This window comes from Bos indicus, chromosome 18 (assembly GCF_029378745.1).
Source record: "Bos indicus isolate NIAB-ARS_2022 breed Sahiwal x Tharparkar chromosome 18, NIAB-ARS_B.indTharparkar_mat_pri_1.0, whole genome shotgun sequence".
Lineage (NCBI taxonomy): Eukaryota > Metazoa > Chordata > Mammalia > Artiodactyla > Bovidae > Bos > Bos indicus.
This window is the reverse complement of record NC_091777.1, coordinates 13,626,779-13,644,342: the sequence shown is the minus strand read 5'-3', so window position 1 is coordinate 13,644,342 and position 17,564 is coordinate 13,626,779. Positions and strand designations below refer to the sequence as shown.

Sequence of the window (17,564 nt, the reverse complement as noted above, 5' to 3'; positions counted from 1 at the left end):
CGGGGAGGACTGCGCTTCTCCTTTCACCAGCTTCCCCACCTCTGTTCTGGTGTGCTAACTTTGCAGGTGGGAATTTTCTGAAAAGGCTTGTTTGTGTGGGTCTTTTCCTTGACTAGTTATGAAGCACATGAGCCATGTGCTGTTAATATTTGTACTGGTGGGGCTGGGTTACCAATCACAGTGATTTTTTTCCTTTCAGAATAGGCGTCTGCTCACAGGGCTCCTACCCAGACACATCCCCGGGGCCTGCTTCACTGGTGCTTCTGAACCTTTGATGTGTCCTCACGTCCTCTTTTCCAGCTGGGGGTCCGGCTCACCCCCAGCGTCTGTGGGTGCCTGTTCTGCCCGTCGCCGATGCCCCCGTGTTCTGGGCTGATCCTGTGTTGTGGCTCACACCCCGGGGCGTCGCACAGCACCCCCGGGAACGCGCGCTGCTCTGCGATGCTCATGTCAGGTGCTGGAGCTTTACGTCAAGGGCCAAAGCGGGCAGTAGAGCCCACCTCACTTATTGTGACTAAACACTGAGCCAGGCTCTCAAAGAGTACCCCAATGTTGATGCGTCCTTCTGGCCAGGATGTACAGGATACCAGTGTTAGGCATACTGTGCCCTTCTTGTCAGAAGTGCTGAGGGTGAAAATAGCCTGCGGCAGATACCCTGTCTGTGTCTTTGGCTGTGATGTTCTGGAAAGAAACTACTGGAATGGACCTTGCATGCCGAGGGGAGCAGCTTCCACCAGGACATCAGTCACGTGACTTAGGTTTTTCCTGAAGGGGGAGGGCTATCTTCCTGAACATAGTATTTTACATTTCAGAGTCGCTTTTGGAGTTTATAGAGATGGGGGTTTGTTCCCACCTGGCTGTGCCTTTTGAACTTGTGCATTTACTAACATTTCTGTGTGACCCCTTGCATCACTGTGTTCCTCACCACTAACATTGTGCCTTTCTCTCCAAAGCACTGTTTTGAATACTCCCCAGCCCCACCTTAAATTTCCTGCCTCTTACCTGCTCAGTTCCAGGAGAATACACCTGAGCTGTTAGGTTGTTTAAAGTAAAGCTCTCAGTGAGAGCTGGTAGTGCACTGTTCAGACGAAGCCTTGCCTGCTCTGCGCCTCGGCCATGTTGCCAGCCTGAACCGTGGTGGCTTCCTGCAAGGTGACAGGCTCCAGGCGCTCCCCCAGTGCCCTCCCTTACCGCCGGACTCTGGTTTAATCGCAAGCTGTGGGGTGGCCTGGAGCCAAAGTTCTGAGCTTCCTGGGGCACTCGGTGGGGCTAGATGTGCCGTGGGGCTGTACCTCCCAGGACTGCTTGTGAAGAACTTGGCTCTAGAATTGCTTTGCTAGAACTCATCTAGTTACGTACTTGGTATCTCGTGCTGAGATTTTTGAGCGGTAATCATTTTTTTCTCCCATCTTTTCTCTCTTTTTAATGAGCAGAGCTCTAGGGTAGGGAATATTAAAAGGAATGTTTTTATGTGGAAAACGGTTTTTGGTTAGCTCTGGCTTTCACTTGTCCTAAGTCAGCAAATAGCTTTCACTATTAAACTATCTATTTTCTTGTTCTGGTTTTTTAGAGACACGTAATCACTGCTTTAGTAAAATGCTTACAAATCACTTTTCGTTCAGATTTTATGTGTTTTTTCCCATTGACTTACAAGTATCAACATTCAGCACGTTGTTCTTCCCGCTATAGAGGCGGCACTTGGAGGACAAGTTGGAAATCAGGGACTCTGTCGGTAGATGCTGGAGTTGAGGGTCTGTTCCTGCTCCTGGAAGCCCCTCCCGCAGGTGTTTGCTTGGCTGGCTCCTCTCCCGCCAGGCTTCAGCTCCACCGGCCTGCCCCCAGTGGCGGGGTTTCCTGTCGGCGCTTCTCAGCACCTCTGACAGCTCCGTGACAGCACTGGCCTGCTAGGAGACAGGGCAGCCACTGGGATGAGCAGCTGCCGTTTTTTAGAAGTTGCTTCTGTTTGACCTTTTCATGTTGTTTGCATGAATTTCTAAAAAATTAGAAAACAAAAAATATATTTTACTCACTCAGATAAAAAATACTATTAAAATTATGGCATATTTTCTTCTTTTTCCAATGCCTATAATGTATGTGTCTGTACAATTTCTATGTTACACATTCACATACCTAAATGTGAGTGTTCCCCATGCCTTTCATTTTCTGAAGTTGTTTTTTAAAGGCTGCATGATATTTAATCATATGGATGTACATTTACGTATTTAAATATTAACCTTGCTGGATATTTTTTTTCCTCCTTTTGGCCACACTGCACGGCTTGTGGGATCTCAGTTCCCTGACCAGAGATCAAACCCATGCCCTCAGTGGTGAAAGCCCGGAGTCCCACCCACTGCACCACCAGGGACTTGCCTGTTTTTCTTCTTTTGAAGCTTAGATGAACGTTCTTGCACACAAATCCTTGTATCACTGGTTATCTTTTTAGGACAGCTTCCTCCCAGTGCATGAGTGGGCCCAGGGGTCTAGAGACAGTGAAGTTTGTTACAGACACACGGCTGCAGTGATTTGCACTTGCTGGCTGGGGACGAGGTTGCTCCCCTGTGACATCACGAGCACTGACTCATGGGGCATTTGCCTGTGGTCCAGATAATCAGGTCACCGTCCATGCTGTTGCAGGGTGGCGCTCGCTCGTTATAGAAGAGTTGCCTGTGGGTGGAGTGTCTATTTAGAGGAGAAGGCAGCCCCCAGGTTCCCAAGACGGGGATGTGGAATCCGGGGCCTGCCTGGACTGCATCCCTGGGTGAGGTCAGTGGTGCAGCTTTGTGTGCTCCTCTCGGGGTGCGGTCGAGCGGCCGCCCAGGGGAGCTTCTCTGCGGGACCCTGTGGGTGTGCGTCCCCTCCAGTGTCCCCGCCGTGCCGTGTGTCAGCACGTGAACCTGTGTGATTGCCTTCCCGACTGGCCTGCACGTGCCCTGGTTGTCGCTACAACTGCCACTTCACTGAGTCCTGACTGTCTTTCCAGCGCGCTACTTCTAAAGCTTTCCATTTAAATCTCACAAAAACCCTGCGAGGTGAGTGCAGTGGAGGAAGCTGAACGTGTGCCGGAAAGAGGTCTTGGCCTTGGTGGCTCAGTCAGCAGGGCCACGGCTGCAGAGCCCGAGCTGTGTATGAGACATGGTTGAGGGGGCCCTGGCCCAGGGCACAGCCAGGACAGAGGCCTCCAGTGTATCCTGACCATCTTCCTGCCCCGGAGGCCCAGTGGATGGAGCCAAGGGCCGTGGGAGATGTCAGGAGCCAGACCCCGTGGGTCGTAGGAGGGGCGGCTGGGAAGGTGGAAAAGGAGCTGACTGGCCCAGAGGGCGTCAGTCGGCGGGCACTGGCAGGAAGTGGGGCTGTGAGCCTAATGGAAAACATCCGTCAGGCCTGCGCTGGGCTGGTGGCTGGACCACGTCTTCCCAGAGCCTCCCGGCAGCAGCAGAAGCGACCCCGGCACCAAGCAGGGCTCAGTTCTGAGTCCGTCAGGCTGCTGACGGCTCTGCTTGTGAGCGTGAGTCAGACAGCGCTCGGTTGAGCTGTGTGGGTCACATGGGGCAAATTAGCTTCACCAAAAATAACCCCAAAAAACAGCATTTCTGGGAAGCACAAGTGAAGACAGCTTTCAATGTAAACAAAGGACCAGAACAAAGATAGAGGGCTGGGTTGAAAGAAGTGAACTTTTGGAAAACTAGGAAGAAATGCTTTAAAAGTGCCAAAGAAAACAAATGTTTTTTTTTTTTTTTTCTTGTTTTAGTTTTCTTTCCTGTATTTATGTAGGATGCAGTGCATCCATCCTGCTGGGTAACTCCAGGGTTCCACGTGCAGTCAGGGCTGAGAACCAGAGTCATTTCTGCGCCCCTGCCCTCCGCCCCAGGCTTTACTGGCTGAGTTCTCTGCCTCAGTGTTCACCAGAGTGGCTGAGGGCACTGTGGTCCATTTTTGCAGCCCGCTCCCCAAAGGCTGTGAGTCTGGAGGGTGGCGTCCGTTCTGGCCAGTTGGGCTGTTGCAGCCTGGGCAGGGGTGTGTGTGTGTGTCTGCTCCACACGGAGAGGTTCCTCACGGGCCAGCAGGGCCTGCACTTCCATTAGCTGTTGCTGAGACCCTCAGTCTCCCTTGCCTTAGGACCAGGACTTAGAATTACCCGCCAGGGCAGCTGAGAGAACGTGGGGGGTTCCTGGGGGTCAGGCCAGATGTGGGAAGTTGGCTGCCGTTGTGTTTAGGGTATTGGAAATGTCAGCCTCCCAAAATACTGTTTGTTATTTGAAGTCTTGCTCTTTGAGTAACTTTGTTGTGGCTCAGTTGCTAAGTCATGTCTGACTCTTTGCCACCCCATGGACTGCATGCAGCACGCCAGACTCCGCTGTCCCCTGGAATTTGCTCAAATTCATATCCATTGTGTTGTACTTGTCAGTGCTTTTACCTTATTTAATAAAGAAGTTCATTTCTGGAATATTCTGGTCATCGGATGATAAAAGAAAACTTTGCTCCACCTAAAGGAAATAATGCAAATTAAACAACAAATATAAGTAATTGGAAAATACAGCATTTCGGTAAATGTTACCAAATGAATGGACTTTTTTGGTGGAGTGCTGGAGGGGGAGGGTTTTCTTCCTTGAGTTCCGTAAACTTGCAGATTAGCCAGACCTGCGGAGTTACTAAGCTTGTGTGGGGACTTGCGTGTGGGGAGGGGACACCTGCACAGCTGGGGCCTTCCTGGGCCAGAGACTGGCCTCTAGGAGCAGGCAGGGTCGTGCCTGCAGCGGCCTCCCTGAGCTCTGTCTGTGGGGGGCTGGGTGTCCCGTCTACCGAGGTGGCTGGTGCGTTCTGCCCACCTCCACCTGCCCCAGGCCCTCCGCCTCTGCCAGGTGCCCCGGCCAGGCCTGCACACAGCAGGGTCTGTTCCGCCGCCCACCCGCTAGCCAGGTAACAAGGTGAGCCGAGGACAGCGGCAGCCAGAGAGCTTCCTGTGTGCATCTCGCATCCGCTTCGGGTGAGGGTTGGGACCAAAAGTCATGCCGCTTTTCCCAAACCTTCTCTTTGGCTGTGTGTGTAGCACTGTGTTTCTCCATGTTTTAAAACTTGCTGCTTTTGGTAAACTTTAAAATCGTAACTTTTCTCTACTGTCCTTTTAAATTGTGAGTAGGAAGACATTAAAGCATTGGTCATTTTTATTCCTCTAAATCCTAAAAGTAATAAATACATTCGGCTATAAAAATTTTCAAATACTGGTCGTCATTAGGGGAAAAAAGTGAAGGTGCTGCCCCTCCCCCCCCCAAGGACCCCCTCCCCTCCTCTCCCCTCCCCTCCTCTCCCCTCCCCCCCAAGGACCCCCCTCCCCTCCTCTCCCCTCCCCTCCTCTCCCCTCCCCTCCTCTCCCCTCCCCTCCTGAGGTCACTGTAGAGTCCAAGGCGGCCTTCGGGGGTCCTGGCTGTCTGTAAACCTAAGATGAGGGAGCGGAGATGGGGCAGCCCTCCTGGCTCCTGTTGGGAACTTGGTGTAGGCTGAACCCCAAGGCAAGCATAGAGTGGGGGGCTGTGGGCGGTGGTCCTTTTTTTCCTGGCTCTCTATCAGTAGCTGTTCAAGGCATTTTCAGTGTTTCACTGTTACAGTGAGCGCGCCCCCCCCCCACACATTATTCTCACCTGTGAGTACTTTGTATGACAAATACCCAGAGATGGGATTGTAACATATTTCTAGAATATGCTTTTTAAAAATGCACCCTCAAATAGATCCAAGTCTATCCTGTTCTCTCCTGTTTTTATTAGAGCATTTTATTATCTTTTCAAGATTTACAGGACAATGTCAAGTCCTGCTTTGTAATTGACAGGAAACTGTGATTTGAAGAACTGAAAAATCAGAGTATGCCTCAGATAGGATTTGTGACGGCTTAGTTAACAGTTTCTACCCAGCGAGTGAACTGCTGGCACAAGACACGAGTCCCCGTGTTTGCTCAAACTGGGATGGCTTTACATTTCAGTGGTGAGTGGTGAATTGCTCAAAGTTTTGTCTTCCGCCTGAAGTGCTCACACTAGCAATGACTGTTTTACAGAAAAATTGGAAGCTGCAGTAAGCGTAAGTGACTTTCAAATAAAAATGAAAATCCTTACACATGAACTAAATTTAGGAAGAAAATAAGATGATGGCGACTTTGTCCCCACAGGTCACGCCCAGGACGGAGCCCCCCGTCAGCAGCGTGGGCAACAGCTTGGAGAACGCGCTGCACACATCCACACATTCCACTGAGGGGTCGCTGCCCAAGAGGCCTGGAGGGAAACTGTCCAGAGGTGAGCCGGGGCCGCTGGGAGGACGGGGTGTGGGGAGGAGCTGAGGGACGTGGCGTTTGGCTGGATGCGTCCAGGTGGTTTGAAAACGCCAGTCTTAGATGTATAATTCTGAATTCCGCAAGTTCTACACGGATGTGTCTGGACTGGAAGTCTCAGGTCTTGATGTTCATCAAGGGGAAGTCAGTGGCCGTTGTCGTGCCGCGCCCCGCGCCGGCGCTCCTGCATTAGAGCAGCGCTTTGTGCAGTGATGCGCTGTTGTCTCTGCACTGACGTGGTCGCCGCCAGCCCCACGTGGGGCCCACGGGACTGAGGGCCTGAACTTGTCTTATTTCATCGCATTGCAGTTGCGCTGGCTCAGCGTGGACAAGGCAGCTCTCCCTCCCACAGTGGGAGGCTGGTCTCCCTGGTTCTCGGCTGTCTGGCTTCGTGCGGCCACAGTGGACAGTGTCAGGCCGGTGGCCCCCTGGCCAGTGGTGTGGGCCCTTGGGGGGCTCACAGGGACAGGATGGGGTGCAGCCCGCAGGGCCCCCAGCTGCTCTCGCCTCCCGGTTTGGAGCTGCGCGAGGATGCCGGTGGTGCCGAGTCCTCACACCTGTGGCTGCGGGCCTGGACGGCTGCCCTCCTCACGGCCCTGGGAGCAGCAGTCAGCTCGTTTCCTGGATTCTGCTGGAGGCTCAGTCGTCCTGAAGGCAGCAGGGCCTCTGTTCCTGGGTGGGTTGTTGTCACTCACTGAGCAGAGGGTCTTCCTTCATCATGTTGTTAAGGGGGAGGTGCCTCCTGGTGGGCGTTGCTTCCTCTGTCCCCAGTCCGTCCAAGTGGAGCCTGTATCTTGTACCCTCACAGTCCTAAGGGGGGAAGGCCACTTCTTCACCATTATGCTTTTCTCCTGTTGGCACAATTATCAAGACCCCTCGTTCCTGTGTTTTAATGTAAGTGCTGGTTGAACAGCAGTGTCTGTCTCTTGCCGGGATGCCTGGTGCAGGAAGGCAGGACTGTGGTAGGACCGGACCTGACTGCTCTCAGACATCATGACCCTTAGAAGATGCAGTAAGCCAGACCTTGCTGATTATCCGCAGTGGTCTCCATTCAGTGCTCACAGGTAACCATAGTCCCTCTACCGTGAAGCTGACCCAGCAGGTAACTGGTCATTGGTTCATTGTTCGTGCTTTCCCCAGTGCCCTGTTATTGCTCTTCGTAAAGTCTGAAGCCACTATCAGCGTTACTAGTTTTCTTGTTGTCTTTTCTGTACCCCACTTCAGTTTTGAATTGTCTATGCTTTTTAAAAGTCTTCAGAGACACAGTTCAACTTATAAAGAGGTCAGACTTTTGTGTTTCTTCAGATTACAGCTCGGGACAGCAGTAAGGACGGTCTGAAACCCTGACTAGTCTTAGAAGGTGGTCCTAGCTTGTTACATACTTTAACCCACCCGACCTTCCTAGGACCCTGTGGGACTCAGGTATAATAGCCTGGTTCATTGTAACTGCAGTCCCCATTTCAGACAGGAGAACTGAGTTGTGGTTAAGCAGCGTTCCTAAGAGAAGGTGGGATTCCAACTCTGAGATCCCAACACTTGGTTAAACAGAAGAGACTAGAAAAAGAAAGCCATGCACTCATTAGGCGGAAGCCTTACCTTTTTCTCTGTACTGTTGACTGAAGGTTTCAGGTACAGATTTCCTTGGGAAGCCGCCTGCGAGTTCACAGGAGCCTGCCAGGTGATGCCACAGCTCCACGGAGCAAGCTGGTGCTTGTTCTGTTCAGGGATTAAATAAGAGTGCCCAAGGTCATGCAGCTGGCGTGTCACAGTTCACACAGCTGGAGACTGCGGAGCCCCTGGTTTCCCCCTGCCCTGATGCATGGGTCCTGGGCCAGCCGCCTGCCTGGCCTCCTGTCCCGCATCTCCACCACCACTTTAATTTCCTCCCAGCACAGGTGCTGTCACCTCTGGGCCTTGACTGTGTGTGGCTCTGCTCAGCGGGCCCTTCCCTTCCCTTTTAAAGTCTTGCCCTACCGTGCTGCTGTGGACTGAGTCACTCTTGCACCAGTCATGGCACTGCGGGGCCTCATGCATATGAAGGCTGAACAAACGCTTGCCTTAATACACATAACAAATGTAAATAAGTGAATTCCTCAGGTCCCTAAGTTCAAGTGCTGTGTTGCTAACCATCCAGATGGAATATGCGTTCATTTCCTAATTTTCTACTTCAGACGTCTCTTTTATCAGCTTTGTGTTTTCTGGATCATGTTCAACTTTTGTTTATATCTTTCTGGAGAACTAACAAATCAAATTAATGCAGGGGAGCTAGATGATAAAATCAAAGAAAAGTAAATTTATAGAGTTCTTAAATTCATATAACATGACCTAAAAAGATGTACAAAAGAGGATCAGTTTAATTAGCATAGTAGTGAATGCTCAAATTTTAACAACAGTTAAAAGAAGCAGTGTTTTAAAAAATTGTTCCCATTAACACAGACAACTAAATGCTAGATGAAAGTGAGAGAGTAAATTGATATTTAGGAACATTATTTAGCTGAGACTTTTTAAGAGTACAGCTTTTAAATTCTTAGATTAAAATTAGATTTCAGTAATAAAATTGTAAAGCTGGAGGCAAAGCTGGAGGCATCTTAACTATTATTCTGGTTCAGTTTCTTTAATTATGAGGATGCTGAGTTCTGTTGTATGGAGCTTGAGAGAAGGTGGTGTGCTAGAAAATGATTATTTTTCATATTTTCTCTCACTCACCAATAAAACCCTTTTTACTATGCTTGCTTTTAGCTTTGGTTTAGTTTTAGGTGTGGCATAAAATTGGTTTCTTGTTATTGACTGTACCGAATTACGCTATTTAACAAAGATACATTGAAATCAAGTAAAACACGTAATTAACAGGAAACTGACGACAACTCATTTTTTTCCAGAAGTCTTTAGGGTAGAAAGGGAGGTGTTTCAGAGGAGAGCCTCCTTCTCGGGACATATTAAAGCCATTATCTCTGGGTGTCCTGTTCTCTCATGCGACGTGGCCCTCAGCGCCGGGGGGGTCACGTGACCGCACTTGGCAGCAAAGGCAGCCCTTAGGCTGTGGGTCTTAACAGGCACTCCCAGGCTGGGGTAGGGAGGGTGTTCCTGGACCTGGCGGTGTGGCTGCTGGAGGGGGTCTGTGAGCCCACCGGACCCCAGTTGGGCCTTCCAGGGCATCTGCCTGCACTCTTACCACGGTATGTTTTACAGTCTTATCCACGCAGCTCGGCCTCCCTCCTTGCTTAGTGACAGTAGTGCTCTGGTTTTTTTAATTAGGCATGGATCCAATTATAAAAATGGGAGTTCAGTGCAATTACACATCTTCCTGAAGGCCATGTGCTCTGACTCGTAAGATTTGAGAGAACCGCTGGTGTACAGCTTGAATAAGAAAAGAAGAAAATTTGAGCCCCGGAAATGCTGAAAGGAAGCAGCACACTGTCACGTGCTGTTTCTGCACGTGGGAGCAGGCTGGCAGCCTCAAGCCGGGGTCCCGCTACATGCCCCGGCCGAACCCCTTCACCGTCTGGGCCCCGGGGAGGCGCGCTCGTCCTGGGCGCTCTTCCCGCCCAGCCCTGGGTCTCGGGGGTCTTCCCAGTCAGTACTAATCCTGTCTTGGGCTGTGTTCTCTTCCTCAGGTGATGGTTTGATATCCAGCCCCTCAAACTGACAAATTTTTTGCTTATACGTTTCAGAAAGGAGTGGGGCTTCGTGTGTGACATGACCCAGTCTGCAGGCTCACAAGGGTGGCAGGAGGGAAGGGGGGCCTTGTCTACCAGTGGGCTTTCAGTGGGCCGTCAGCAAACGTGTGTGCACACAGGTAAACACTCTAAAACCATGAAACCACACTGCAGAGATGTGACAGGAAAACTAGCCATAACTCCACCACCAGGCAGTTAACCCTATCATTTTTGATCATTTATTTTCAGTCTCTCTCTCTTTTACATTTTAAACTATAATAATGTTATACATGTAGTTTATAATATTTCAGGTAACAGGATAAACACTTGTTCGTGTTTGTATTGTTATAAACATGGTCTTTAATAGTTTCGGAGTTGAGAGTATCTTATACTTCTTTGAAGCCCAGCTGAACACCCAGCCCGGCCCTCGTGTTGGCCACCGTCAGCGCTCTCACCTGCTGCTCTCACCTGACCCCACCCCCTGTCCCCATTGGGCCGTCCTCCGCCCTCAGGGCCCTGTGTGGCCGCAGGTGTCGCTTCCAGGGCAGGCGGCATCAAGAGAAGACAGCAGGTCTTGTCTATGTGTTTGGTCCAGAGGCGTCCTGGCGGAACTGGGGCTGGTGATGCAGACAGAGCACAGCGTCTGGTGGGCTGGGGGCTCCAAAGAGGTCTTGCTAACATCTCAGACCTCTGGTCCGAAATGCCTCTTTGATTTGAAAACAGCTGAGTAACATTCATCTGCTTTTCACATTTTCCTGTCCAGATATGAGTCACTTCCCGCCTTCAGTCCAGTTAGGGTTTTTTCTTTCTGCTTTTTTTTTCATAAATCCTAATATTCAGCCCTGGGACTTGTAGGTACACGTTGGTGTTCTGTGGCCCAGGAAAACGCCAAATAGGTTTTTCTGTGTTCGTTGACTTTGTATATTCTATTGTCTAAAGAAGTGAAGGGTCTGGATTAAAGTGAGGTCACTGTGGGTAAGTTTTTAAAAATAGTGATTGGGAGAGTGTAAGAGCTGTTTATTTGCTGACAGTCTGCCTGGGGAAGTCAGACAGGAACAGTGGGCAGTTTCACTGAGCGAGGTCGGGCAGTGCACAACTGCTAAAGGTGGTGTTTTCTTTGTTTTGCCAGAAAGGAAACAAACGTTCTTGTTTTTTTTAAACAGTAATTCCTTCCTGTGAGATGCTATTTTAAGTTTAAAATACTCTAAACCAAATGGGTTTTAGTGTCTCCCACGATCCGTATCAACTCTGATACAACTTTATAAACTTATAGAGGCTTAAAAATTCAGGCAGCGGTTTGTGAAGGCAAGGACTCTGGTCAGTGCCGGCCGCCTTGTGCCCAGCCCCGGAGTACAGCCCAACACACAGTAGGCGCTTCATGAGACGAGTTGGTGAATGAACAAGTTCTTGGTTTAGGGCAGGGATCGGCATGTTGTTTTCTGCGAAGATCCAGATGGTTGGTGTTTCTGGACTGGGGAGGAGGTGTGTGGAGTCTGGCACCACTGCTGGGCTCTGCTGTCGGCGGGGGGAGAGCGCCTTTGGTGGTGCGTCAGCCCACAGTGTGGCTCTGCACCCTGGAGACGGTCACACCAATGGCCGAGGGCTGCCTGCGGCCCACCCGCCCCTGACTTCATAGCGCCACCCAGTAGAACTCCCTGTGACGACCAGGGTTCTGGGTCTGCTCAGCGTGGCAGCTACTGGCTATGTGTGGCTGCCAAGTACTTAAAATGTGGTTAGTGCGACTGAGGAATGAGATTTTTAATTTTATTCAATTGTAATTAATACCAAAGTAAGTGGTCCCATGGGGTCAGTGGCTGCAATAGTGGGAAGTACAGGGTTAGAACCTTTCCGAAGCCTGGTGCCCAGAGTTGCTCGTTCTCTGGGCGCTTAGACATATTATGGGAGGAGAGAGTTCTGCGGCCAAAAAAAAAAAAATTGGGGAAATGTGGTTAATAAAAGTAGATTTACTTGTCACAGGACTTCTCAGAGCCTTTAATATGATCGCGTACATGGGCAGTCTACGAAAAGGAGTTTCTTAGATTTTCCCTCCAAACTTTTGACCACGAAGCTTTCTGGGGGTTGGCCCTGAACGTCTTACAGAGTGGTGTTTACTGGAGAAAACTCTGGATGTGTGGCCGACCAGGAGATCGGGCGTCTGCAGAAAGTGTGACGTGACAGTTTTGTGAGTTACACTGAGTGTGTCAGGTTAGACAGGTGTTGAGGATCTGCAGACATGTCCATAGTACACAGCCAAGCGACCTCCAGGAATACGGGTGAAAAGTCAGGAAGGTGTGTATGCTGTTCACGCAGGAAAGCCTCCCTCATTCGCTGGGGTCTTTCCGGAAGAGCTGATTGTCTGACTGCTGCACCTGCCAGAAGTTCATAAGCTTGAAGAAGCAAGCAGTTAAATGAGTATTTGAGACGCATTCATGTTTGAATCAGAAACAGGGCATACGTAAACTAGATCATGTTTATTAAGTGCTGTTTTATTTTCAAAAATATTTGTGCTCGAATATTTGCATCTTACAAACTTAATTTGCATCTTAAAACTTAAGTGCTTACAAGCTTAATTGTATAATTTTCTTTCTGAGGAGAGAAAAAAAGGCACCCGTGGGAGTGACAGGGGAGGCATGAGGAGGGGATCACTTTGGGGCTGTCTAACGTGACTGTCTTCTGTCCTGTCCACCTGTGCAGCCGTGGCCCCTGCTCTGTAGGGGTGGCGCTAGGGGTCTGCAGCGCCTGCTCCACAACTGCGGTCCTCGCGCCTGCAGCCTGGCCCCGTCCCAGAAAGAGACAGAAGACGCCGACGAAGGCTCTGGGCAGCTACGTCTCTAAACAACCAGAGTGGGAGGTGTTGATCTTTAGTCTTTTAGGGATGAGAACAGAGCATAACTAACCTTCAGTTACAGTTATTATCCGTGCCCTCTAGCAGGCAAATAAACGTATGTTCTTTTCAAGTACCGATCCCTTTTTTTAAGATTTGTTTTTATATTTTCCCTGTATTTTCTGTCTCACGATCAACTTTGCCCTCATTCTGAGCTCGGCCTCCAGCTTCCCTCATTCCTGACGAGCTCCCCGCGGAGGAGATGGTGCCGGGTGCTGGGAGCTTTCCTGTGAAAGCCGCTAACATATCAATCGATGCAAACTAATCATGTACACTTCAAACTTTTATTTCGTTTTTATAATTGTGTTTGTTGTTTTTTTGTTTTGTTTACTTTTACAGTGACTGTTGAAAAGATAGACCTGAAGGGATTATCACACAAAAAAAATGAAAGAAATGTTGAATGTTCCTTTGAGGTAAGATACTAAGTTTTTTTTCCCCTTTTCTCCTCTAAGGGATAGGAAGGGAATATTTACCACGAAACAATACTTTTATTTATCTAAATAAAAGACAGGTCTTTTTTCAAAGCTCTGTGCCAGTGCTGTGGGAGATAGAAGTGTGGGCTGGGCCCTGCGGGTGACCGGTCCCCAAGATGCACTTGTTGGGGCTCCTTGCTCTCCATTGAGGGGGAGGGTCTGGGCTTGGGTGCAGCTTGGAACTCACGGTCCAATTGTGTCCCTGTTAGTTGTGTGACCAAGGACAGTGCTGAACCTGTCTGTGTCCCAGCACCTCCATTCAGCCAGAGGCTGGAATCTGGGGGAGTCAGTGCCTGCAGAGATGAGCCGTGTCCCTCTGCACCTCCCGGACGACAGAAACTCCTTGGTGGGTTTGGGGGGAGTGCGCCCTGGACTGACACACTCGGCTCCTGGTAGTTGGTCACCTAATTTGGCTACAGTGGAGAATTGTGAAAATTGAGGCGTACTGTTTATCAGGCCCTTTGAACCCCACTCACAGCCAGTCTGCTCGAACTGCGTTTGGATTCAGCCCCCATCCTCAGCCTCTCTATAAAGCAGTGAGCTTGGGCAGGGTGGACCCTCGGCCTCTCTCCAAACGAGGGGCTTGTGACCAGGATGGGTGCAGCAGGCTGGCAGACAGGGACACCCTGAGTCTTCTGGAGGTCCAGTGAACAGTTGAGTTTAGAAGTTTCTACCCAGATGCATAAGCTGAATGAAGTGTTTTAGTGTTTAAAGAAAAGCTTTGGTTATCTGAAAGCTTACTTCTCCTGATGAGGTAACTGATAAGCACACTCTTGTGTTTAGGACAGTGATAAGCCTTCACCAGCCAGCAGTTCAGCTAGGTTTTTTTGGGGGTGGGGTGGGGTTACTAACCTGATGTGCCCTCAGGGATTTACAGCCCCAACTGTATTTTTTGGATGGTAATTTGAGATACTAAGGAAAGATAAAATGAACATTTAAAAACACACAGCTCTCTTATGTATGAAGCACGCTGCTCGTTCATGCAGCTTCGGCCGTGTGGGTGCTCTGGGCAGTGAGTTGCCCTCTCCTGCTTGTGACTAAGTTAAGTGGCCGCCTGTGGGATGTGAATGTGTAACATGCGTGACCTTTGGTTTGGGCATCCTATCACGCTGGAAAGATGAGGCGCCTTATGGTTGCCTAGCTTCCAGGGTTTAACCACAGTCTCTGGCTGGCTGTGGTCAGAGCTGCAGTTCTGTAGAGAGGAAGGACCACGGACCCTGTGGGAACATCTCTGCACACACCTGTAAACTTACAGATTCTCTGTCATCTCACACAACTGTCTGCAAAAGTAAGTCCCAGGAGCATTTTTCTGTTCTAGAAATCAACATGATGATGCTAAAATTTGCATGGAGAAAATTCCCTGGTAGTCCAGTGGTTAGGACGCGGCACTTTCACGGCCGTGGCCCGCGCTTGGTCCCTGGTGGAAGAGCCACGATACTGCATGCTGGTGGTGCGGCCTATGTAAATAAGTGAATGAGTAACAAATAGCATGTATATGGAAGAAACTACAGAGCAGTCAAAGCAGTTTTGAAATGAACAAATTGGAGGACTCACTACCTGATCTCAGCACTGCTGTTGAAGTGCAGGGGCCCTGACACCGAGATGCTGAGAGGGGCAGGGGCCACCCCTGGGGCCAGAGCTGCTCTCACGTGTACATACATGGTCAATTGATTGTTTGGAAGACTTTGGGAGAATATCATTGGTGTTTTTAAAGATGAAACATTTTTAAAATTTTCTAAGTGACTTTTTTTTACACTTCTGATGAGACAGGTGTCATATACCATAAAATTCATCCATTTTATAAAATTCATCCATTTTAAGTGTTCGGTGTTGAGACCTCCCTGGTCATCCAGTGGCTAAGACATCTGCGCTTCCAGTACAGGGGGCCAGGGTTCGATCCCTGGTCAGGGAGGTAGGTCCCCCATGGCACAACTAAGGCCCAGTGGAGCCAAATACATTGTTTAAAAAATAGAAAAAAAAAAATTTCAGTGTTTTTACAATTTATTCAGAATTTAGTAACCATTACCACAACTTAATTTTAGTATTTGTATCACCCCAAGAAGCCCCATGCCTGTTAGCAATCATTGCCCTCTTCTCCTCCCCAAGTCCCAGGCAGTACTAATCCACTTTCTGTCTCTGGGTTTGGCTGTGCTGTGTATTTCTCATGAGTGCAATCATACAATATGTAATCTCTTGTGATCGGTTTCTTTCGCGCAAATAATGTTTCCGTGGCTCATCTGTGTTGTATCATGTGTGGGTACTTCCCTTCTGATGGCTGAGTGAATCTCCACCGTGTGGATGGACACGTTCTGTTTGCCCGCTCAGCAGCTGGCTGGTACACTTCCGGGTGGTTCCCACTTTTTGCCTCTTATGGGTAATGCTGCTGTGAACATTTGTGTACAGTTTTGCGTGTGGACAGATGCTTTCGTTTCTCTCGGATATACGCCTAGGACTGGAATTACCGGGCCTTTTGGCTTACAGATACTGTCTTCCACTCTGTGGGAATTTATTTCATGTTCTTGATGCTGTCCTTTGACACACAGACGTTTTGACTTTCGAAGAAGTCCAGTTTACCTACTTTTTCCTTTGTTACTTGTGCTTTTTGTATTTAAGAAATCTTTGTCTAAGCCAAGGTAATAAGGAGTCATTTTTGAGTTTTCTGATAAGAGTTTTATTGTTGTGGAATTACCTGGCAGTCCAGTGGTTAAGTCTCCACGTTCCAAAGCAGGGGGCGTGGGTTTGACCCCTGGTTGGGGAGCTAAGGCGCTGCATGCTGCTCAGTGTCGCCAACAAAACCAAACAAGGGAACCGTGGCCCTCCGAAGGACAGAGGCTGCTCGGGCGCCATCAGTCAGGCTTGAGGTCCCTCCCTGCCCCGAGTGCTCCGTATGTTCTGGGTCAGGCAGCGCTCTGATGAGGCCAGAGCAGCTCAGGCTCCCACTGCCTGCGGCTCCGCTTGGGGTCGCCCTGGGCTGGGCTTGGGGTCGGCGGTGGTGACTGTTCCGTCTTGCAGGCCAGGCCTCCTCCGCTTTGGGCTAAGGCCCTGGATGCCACACCACCCTGGTCAGTGATTATTGACAAAGGTATAAAGGCAGTTCAGTGAAGAAAAAGGTTGGTCTTTTCAACAGACGGTTCTGGAGCAGACAACAATACGCAAAGAAAAAAGAATCTTGATCAAACCTCACCTCTTGTATAGAAGTTAACTCAAAACTAATTTTGGACCTAAGCATAAAGCATAAACTATAGAACTTCCAGAAGAAAGCACAGAAAAAAGGTTTGTGACTTAACAGGCAAGTATTTCTTAGGTAGGATACCAAAACATGACCCATAGAAATGGATGAATTAGGCTTCATCAGAACTTAAAACTTGCTCTTTGAAAGGCTCTGTGGAGAAAATTGAAAGACAAGCCACAGAACTAGGAGAAACATATTTGTAAATTACGTGTGTGTTAGAGGATTTGTATTCAAACTATAAAAAGAACTCTCAAGAACTCAATGATAAGAAAATAACCCAATAAAAAATACACAGACATTTTACCAAGAAAGATGTGTGGAGGGCAGAGAGCACACGTGAACAGATGTGCAGTGTCATTAGCCGTTAGGAAGAGACCAGTTAAACCCACCACGAGCTAATGCTGCCTGCCCATCAGAACGGCTGAGGTCCGCAGGACTGACCACACCAACTGCAGGCAGGTATGTGGAAGGACTGTCCTGGGAGCATAAAATGGTGAAACTACTTGGGGAGACTGTTTGGCAGTTTTTTAAAAAGTTAAACATGCTCCTAAAATATGACTCATCAGCCCCACTTCTAGGTCAGTACCCAAAGGAAATGAAAGTATGTGTTCATACAAAGGTTTGTCCACGAATGTCTATAACAGCTTTGTTTGTAAGGCCCCAAATACCCATCACGGGAGACTGGGCATACACTGTACTGTGACCACACAGTGGGCTGTTGGGCGTGGAGGAGCGGGTTACTGATGCAGTATGGACAGAGAGAACTCCATAATTACACGTGTGAAGGAAGCCAGGGAAGAAAGTATGCTCCTTCCGGGTTTAAAATTTAGAAAATGTGAAATAATCTGCAGTGACAGAAAGCAGGTCAGTAGCTTGCTGGGGAGGGGTGATGGCCATGTCCGTTACATTGACCAGAAGGATGGTTTCGTGGGTGCATGCGTGTGTCCAAACTGGTCAGAGTGTGCATTTTAAATATGTGCATTTCAGTGTCAGTTATACTTCAGTA

At 49.3% G+C, this 17,564-nt stretch overlaps 1 protein-coding gene across 2 annotated transcripts in view; it reads left to right on the top strand.

The window, feature by feature from the left end:
* Positions 1-17,564, top strand: part of ZCCHC14 (zinc finger CCHC-type containing 14) — a 50,151-nt gene that overhangs the window by 10,937 nt on the left and 21,650 nt on the right. For both annotated transcript variants that reach the window (XM_019978922.2, XM_019978921.2), the window contains exons 2-3: positions 6,155-6,278; positions 13,193-13,266. In XM_019978922.2, the coding sequence (XP_019834481.2) occupies positions 6,155-6,278; positions 13,193-13,266 (198 nt within the window). The remainder of the gene's footprint in view (positions 1-6,154; positions 6,279-13,192; positions 13,267-17,564) is intronic.